This window comes from Leptonychotes weddellii, chromosome 4 (assembly GCF_054177405.1).
Source record: "Leptonychotes weddellii isolate Sample4059 chromosome 4, ASM5417740v2, whole genome shotgun sequence".
In the NCBI taxonomy this organism is placed as follows: Eukaryota; Metazoa; Chordata; class Mammalia; order Carnivora; family Phocidae; genus Leptonychotes; species Leptonychotes weddellii.
The window spans coordinates 10,862,968-10,870,388 of NC_138372.1; the positions used below are offsets into that span (position 1 = coordinate 10,862,968).

At 56.8% G+C, this 7,421-nt stretch overlaps 1 protein-coding gene across 4 annotated transcripts; it reads right to left on the minus strand.

The window, feature by feature from the left end:
* Positions 1-3,112: 3,112 nt before the first annotated feature.
* Positions 3,113-7,158, minus strand: CPLANE2 (ciliogenesis and planar polarity effector complex subunit 2). Of its 4 annotated transcripts, none has more exons than XM_081817552.1 (6): positions 7,015-7,158; positions 6,462-6,611; positions 5,096-5,248; positions 4,429-4,565; positions 4,056-4,192; positions 3,113-3,818 (listed from the first exon to the last, which is right to left on the minus strand). In XM_081817552.1, the coding sequence occupies exons 1-6, from the start codon at positions 7,151-7,153 to the stop codon at positions 3,743-3,745; spliced, it is 792 nt and encodes a 263-aa protein (XP_081673678.1). In that variant the 5' UTR covers positions 7,154-7,158; the 3' UTR covers positions 3,113-3,742. The 4 variants fall into 4 exon arrangements, with proteins under 4 accessions (XP_081673678.1, XP_081673676.1, XP_006737793.2 ...); XM_081817550.1 differs by having other exon boundaries at positions 3,113-3,828; XM_006737730.3 differs by having other exon boundaries at positions 3,113-3,828; positions 4,441-4,565; positions 7,015-7,157.
* Positions 7,159-7,421: the final 263 nt, after the last annotated feature.

A 7,421-nucleotide genomic window follows, 5' to 3' on the forward strand; every position in this document is an offset into this window, starting at 1 on the left:
AGTAAGACGATCCACCGCAAGACAGGAAAAGCCCACCCCCACCCTGGACTCGGCCTGGGCCCAGCAGCCTTTGCAGGTGGGTTCTTGGATCCCCTTCCTTATCCTGGGGCCAGGTTCCTTGCCAGGGGTCCTCCCAGTTGCCCAGGTGCCCAGCCAGATTTGGCTGGCAGAGGGAAGAACTTGTCACTGACCAGCTCAGTGTGGCCTGGGAAGGGAACGGGGAGGAGAAAAAGGGAAGGAAAGGGAGGAAGGAGGTGCCAGGAGGTGCCAGTATTCCCTTCCTATGGGCAGCCCCAGGCTTCACAGCTGGAAAAGCTGGGAGGACCAAGAGAGGAGGGCCTGGGAGGAGCTGGACCCCAAGACAGCATCAGGGGATGGGGGGAGGGGTTCAAGGGAGGGGAGTGCCTAGGGCTGAGAGCATCGGAGCTGCTTCGTGGCTCTGCAACCTTGGGCAAATGCCTGTCCCTCTCTGGACCTCAGCTTCTCTAAGTCTGTTCAGGCTGCTATAACAAAATACCACAGACTGGGTGGTTTATAAACAACAGAAATTTGTTTCTCACAGCTCTGAAGGCAGGAAGTCCAAGATCAAGGCACCAGCAGGGTCCTTGGGGACCCTCTTCCCTGGTTTGGAGACTGCACTTTCTGTGTCTTCACTGGGTAGAAGGGGCTACAGAGCTCTGTGGGGTCTCTTTCATAAGAGCACTGATCCCATGCATGAGGCTCTGCCCTCAAGAGCTAATCACCTCCCAAAGGCTCCTAATATCATCGCATTAGGGATTTGGATTTCAAATTATAAATTTGGGAGGGACACAGTCAGTCCATGGCACTCCCCATCTGTAGGGAAGGGGGTTAGGACTCCTTGAGAGCCTGTTTGGGGTAAGGAAGGGGGCGGGCTGCTAAGTCCAGACTGGGAACATCAGCAGCAGGGCTGGACCACAGCACAGCCCACCCCCACCCTCACCTCAGGAGATGGTCCCTCCTCCTACAGGCTTCCCTCCAGAGCCCCAAAGTTCAGTGGCTCCAGGGCCCTGAGCAGCAAGCATGGCTACCCTTTTCCCAAAGGTCCAAGTCAAGGCCCACCCCTGAACCAGTCTGGGGCATAGTCACTACCCCTTCCTTCCACAGAGCCTCGGGGCCCATGGAGGGGGTGGGGTGAGTGGAGAGGTATTTGCCTTTGAGCTATTGTGATCTAATGGTGGAATTTGGGGCACCAAAGCAGGGGGAAGGCAACTTCTTCATGGCCTTGCAACAACTTCACTGAAGCGGCCTCTCTCTCCAAGCCCTGAGAGGGGAGCTTTATCTGGAACCCAGACCCTCTCCCGGGACAACACACACAGGACCTGCTGCATAATCTGTGGTGTCCCACGTGGCAGGCCCACAAAGCTGGCCTGAATCCACTCATATGTGTCCACACATGCTTCTGGTTCTCCATGTGACCTTGCCCAGAACACACACTGTGGGCCCAGCCACCGGCTATTACAATAATGGTTCGCGGTTCCTTCCTCCCTCGGGCTCCCAGTTCTGCACTACCGTGGAGTAGTAGGCTGAAGTGGCACAGGGGCAGGGCTCGCAGGGGCTGAGAAAGTGGGGCTGGGATGGCAGGCGGCTGGGCTCCAAGTCCCAGGCCCACTACCCTCCCCATCTTGTCCTTACACAGGAAAACAGCAAAGGGAATTGTTCACCTCTTGGTTTGGGGTGAAGGAGGGTGACAGGGTGATTCTCTGATGGGAGCGGGGCTAACCAGGAGAGAACTGGCCTGCTGGTGCAGAGCTGGTGCCCAAGAAGGATGCAGAAGCTTCCTTTCTGGGGGAGCTTCCAGCCCAGAGATAACTGGCTGGACAGGGGGTCGCTGGTGCTCACAACACAGGTATGGGTAGCTGGGGGGAGGGGTCACATTCAGGCCCAGAGGCTACCTGGGGTCCCACTCCCAAGCTTTGCTATTTCCTGCTGGGGTAAGGTCTACTGGAGCTAAGAACAGAGAACGGGCTGAACCCACTGCCCAGGAGCAGAGGAAGCCGACAGTGGGAAGGTCTCCAGCCCAGGAGTGGAAGTTAACCTACCAGCTGTGCCACTGTGAGGCATGAGGTCCTGCCCAGGGACATTCCTTCTCTGCGGCATGGGATAAGCTCAGGTCTCAGCTCTGAACCAGAGTTGGGGGTAAGAAGATGCTAAAGTCAGTCCTTTAGGCCCTGGAAGGGGTGACGAACCTATGGGTAGTGCCCAGGGAGGCAGACATGGTAGACGCCGTGCAGGCAATCAGGGTGCCCCGGAGTGTGAGCCAGAGTGGGGAGGTACGGACCTCCTGTGTGTGCCAGCAGGAGTATGTAAATGTGTGGAGGAAAGTGTTTTAGAACAAGTGCTAGTATGTGATCATGCATGTTGAGTATGGGGTGTACAGAGCTGCTGGTGCTGCCTTCTCAAGAGGGGGCTCCAAGGGTCAGGTGGCTTCTGGGGTCACACACCTGGGCCCTCAGGCCCTTCCAGCTGGCTCAGACTCAGGCCAGGCCTCAGCCCACCATTGGGGGTGTCAGAACGCATAAAGGCCCTCTTCATCAGCACCCCCTGCCCCCAGACTTTAGCCTGTCTGGTAGATGGGGCAGATGGGAGACACAAGAATGGACAAGTTCACTCTTGCGGGCTTTCCACAGGGTAGAGCTGCCCAACAGGGCAACTCACTCCCTGACCCCACCTGGTCCAGTCCCTGGCCCTGTGTAGTGAGCTTTCTGATTCCCCAAGTTGGCGGGGCCCCTGTCCTAAGCTTAGCCTGACACCTTCACGATGGAGAAAGGTACTGCAGAGAGAGGGCTCGCCTCAACACGATGGTGGACTACATTTCCCAGCATGCCCTGCAGCTCCATGTAACCATGTGACTATGTGTTGGCCAATGGAAGGTGGGCAGAGGCCAGGTCCTCGGAAACCTCCTAGGTAATCTTCCACTTGCACTCATTCCCAGTCCGCTGACCAGAGGTTGATGCCCCAGGGCAAACTGGGAAGCCATGTGTTAAAGACCTCAGAGTCAGGGTCTCTGCATGAGTTCACTCCCCAGAGCCCCCAGGCCCACCTTTCACTTACACCTGAGGTGAGACAGAGCAAGGAAAAAACTTCCATAGAGTTAAGCCACCGAGATTTCAGGGTTTATCTGGTACAGCAGATGGTGTTACCTCAACTAATACAGGCTCTTGATTGAAGTCACTTGAGGTCTAGGGCCCAGCTGGGACAGCCCCTCTTCCCACTCACCCTCTCTGGGAGGACAGCAGGCAGTTGGGGGAGAAGCTTGAGCCCTGGGGCCCTGCCCCTACAGTTTCTCAGCTTCCAGAGCCTAGACTCCCCAGGTCAGAAGGAGAAGGCCAGGGGGCACCCAGATGCCCTCAGACCACTGACCCCAAGAGCCTTGCGTCCCCATCTCACTGCCATGAATTCTGCCAGGAAGGCGCTGCTGGGGCAGGAGGCTTCTCAGGACACCATCCTCCTGGCAGCCTCTCTGGCCAGTCCTCAGGATGAGATCCATATTCCTGCCTCAGCCTTAGGACCTGGGTGTTGCCCTCTGCCTTGGGTCACCTGAGGGTTGGGACTAGGGATCAGCTGGGGGTGTTCTCAGAGGTGTTGGGGAGCAGGCCAGCTGCCACCTGGTCCTGGTGCCACAGCTGTTCCGCCAGGCCATTGAGCACGTGGGCAATGTCAGCCAGCCCAGCCCGCCCGTCCAGTGTGCGTCCATCTGCCAGCCGCCGGCCTGGCACACTCTTCACCCGCAGGAGGGGCAGTTTCCAGGCCTGCCGGAAGGCTGTGAGGTCCCGCTCAGGCACATCTGTTTGCATGTACTGGTCAAATCTGGAGGAGGGTCAAGGAGCCTGGCCGGATGCCTCAGCTTACCGCCTCATCACACCTAGCCTTAGGCCTCCTCGCTGGGCTGGTGGGGGGGAGGGCCCCTGCTGCCTTTAAGATAAAGTCCATGGGACTAGACCCCACAGCTGGGCAGAGGCAGGGTACCTGATCCCCTTGCTTCATGCCCTGCCAAATGTGGCCTCTGACTGCCCCAGGGGCCACCCAAAGGATACTTGGAGCCAATGACCATCCTGACAACACCAGGGGCCTCGCCTGCTACTCGGGCCAGCTGTCCAGGGAGGTCTTCAAAGGAGGCACGGTCGGTGAAGGAGAAGAGGAAGAGGAAAGCATCTGTTTTCTCCTTGCAAGCCTGGGGATGGAGAGGCTGATGTGAGACTTGTAACCATGGGCCCTGAGAAGTCTTAGCTCACTCCCTTCCTCCACAGGCCCAGTCCCCACTGCCAGCTCAGAGCTCTCCCACCTGGGGCAGCACCCTCAACCCATGCCCAAATCTGGCTCCTGCAGACCAGGCAGGCTGGGCTCAGACACTCAGACTCAGAAACCCATCTCAGACAACCAGCCCCTCCCGGACCCTCCCAGGCCCACCTGCCTGCTCACCGGCAGCATGTGATCGAACTTTTTGAGTGCAGACTCCCCACAGTCCCAGAACTCAAAGCGGAACATGACAACACGGTCGCTGGCCTGCAGCTTGGCTGGCCAAAATACCACGGTGGTCTGGATGCCTGGGGAGGGTCAGTCATTCAGCATGGGGGAGGCAGAGTGGAGAGGGTTAAGGGGACCAGGAAGAAATAGGAAGAAGACACGTCCTTGGTGGGTCACCAGCCTGACAGGGAAGGCATATTCGCTGACCTGGGAGAATTCTCAGTCTGATGGGAGAAACTGACCTGCCCTAGATGAGCCTCCAGTCTGCTGGGGAAAGGAAGCCCTAACCCTAGCCATGACAAAGCAGTTTCATTTGTACGTATAGGGGGACCCAAAGATACTGGATACTGGACACTGCTGCAATCTGCTGGCCAATCAGCATCCAGCGGAAGGAAACAAGAAAGGAAGAGTAGTGCTCCCTGAGCACCTTTCTTGTGCCAGCTCCGTACTAGTTCTAGTACTTTGGGGTTGGTACTATTATCTGTGCTGAATGGAGGAGCCAGATGTAGGCTCAGAGAAGTGAAGTGACTTTCCAAGGTTGCACAGTAAATGGTGGGACAAGGGCCAGTGTCTCCTCCACCACAGGGAAGGCCTCCCCAGCTGGACTCACCAGTGGTCTCATGGTGTACCACGGGTACCTCTAGGCCAGCCAGCTTGGCCACCAGGGCTGTCTTGCCCACGCCACTCTTGCCAGACACGAAGATCTTGTAGCTGGCTGTGTCAATGGCCACGGGTGGGGGCAGCACTGGTCGCTCCAGCAGCCCTGGGACAAGAAGGGAGCCAGGTGGGGTCAAGAGGTCAACCTGCACTTGCCCCATCAGACCCATCGACTCTAAGAGCTTTTCAGTGCCAGCCAGCCATGGTTCTCTATGCTCATTACGGAGGCCTGGGACACAAGCAGGGTCCCTGGGTGAGCTCTGCTAAGAACACCTGTGCTCTGGGGCGCCTGGGTGGCTCAGTTGGTTAAGTGACTGCCTTCGGCTCAGGTCATGATCCTGGAGTCCCGGGATCGAGTCCCGCATCGGGCTCCCTGCTCGGCAGGGAGTCAGCTTCTCCCTCTCACCCTCCTCCCTCTCATGCTCTCTGTCTCTCATTCTCTCTCTCTCAAATAAATAAATAAAATCTTTAAAAAAAAAAAAAAAAGAACACCTGGGCTCTGCACCAAAGCCTACTCCAAATAACACCGAATTACTTTTATTTAAAGTTTGATGCATGAGATTATTTTTACTGATACTTTATCACATGTTCTAGATTTCCCACATGTAAAGGCAAGGTTTTTCATAAGTCTTTCCTCAATGGAGAAATATCAGCAAAAATATTCTCAATTACTATAAATAAACTCAGTAGAATCAATATATCGAGATCTTTATGAATGCTTTTAACTAACTTGAAAGAAATTTAATTATGATACATCCATAGGCTTAGGACCTGAAAGTCCTAAGTTGTGGGTTGCCCTCTCATTCTCTGGTCTTAAGCCTTCTGGTGCTTTGTTTCTTCTGTCCAGAGCTGAGCCCCCACAGCAGATGCCAGGCCCCTCTGCTGACCTGTCAGCCCAACCTTGGGTGAGTTGGCTTCATCCTGGGAAACATGAATGTCTTGCCTTAGAGACAGCAGGATATAGAGGAGGCTTGCCTCTACTTACTAGGCTGGATCTTGGAGAAGTCTTTAAGGTGTACTGTTGAGGGTAATTGGGAGTCTGTTGTATAATGTGCCCAGCAGAGGGCCTGGCACCCAGTGAGAACTCAATCAACAGCCTCTCTGGTGACAGTGGTTCTTGGCAGGGTTTCCACTGTTTCCATGTTCCTGGTCTGATGATGGAATTAACTCTAAGGTGATTCGGTGGCGGGGTCCCCAGGGATAGGGCTTCCAGGGGTCCCCAAGCCTGAGGAGTGCAGCAAAGCAGGCCCTCACTGCCCTACTTCTTTGCTTCCCCCCCAGGGAACAACAGGCCACAGGCTTGGGGGGCAGGCACTTACCAAACACCCGTCTGCGGTTCTTGCGCAGGATGCAGGCCAGGTACTCCTTGCCCTCGGCGCTCTCGTGCCAGTCTGGAACAATCACCGAGCCCGGGGCAGGTGGTCTGGCCATGGCTGGGCGCCCCGACAGGGTAGAGAGATGGCAGAACGCTGAGTAGGGGATGGGAGAGGGTAACTGTCCCGAGCTGGACCTGTGATCCCTCTCAACCTGCTCTCTGACTCTCCCTTGGAGCCCCAGCTCCCTCCTTGGGGTGGGGGATCAGCTATGGCCCCCCAGCCTTATCTCCATTAGCGCTATTGGAGCCCGAGCTTCCTTTCAGTCCTGGAGAGTTCCACACTCCCCGTCTCCCTCTTATTACCCAGAAGGTGCAATCCCAGAGTCTCTTCTTCCCCATATTGTTCCCTGGGGAAATACTTATCCCACTATTGCCTCGGGGGGAATTTACACAGCCCTCCCCTCCTTTGTCATCTCGGGGCGGGGGGGGTGTCCGTGTTACACAGCCCTGCTTTTCCTCTGCCTCGATCCCGACTCCCTGGGCCACCCAGCCCTCACCATCAGCAGGTCCCGTCGGCGAACGGGCCCGGGCGGAGCTGGTCCCTTTAAAAGCCCAGCCCGCTCGGCTTGCTTCCGCCCTGCGGGGATCCGGCTTCGGAGCCCGCCGCCCGCCCAGGCGCGGGTGCTTGAGGCGCATGTGCGGAGGCTGTTGTCAGGGAGACGCCAGGGGCGGGGCTGGCCCCTTGAAGTTCGCCGCTACCGCTGCGCAGCGACACCCCCTGGACGGGGCCTTCCCCTCTGGGCCATGGGTCTTACGCATCGCTCGGTCCGACCCCCCAAGCTTTCCTCCAAAACCTGATCAAGTCCCTCGTCTCCAGGAGCCTTCCCTGCCTCTCAGTGCTTAGTCTCCTTCCTATAAAGTGGAGGTAAAATACTATTACCTGCTAGGGGTTGTTGTTTTGTTT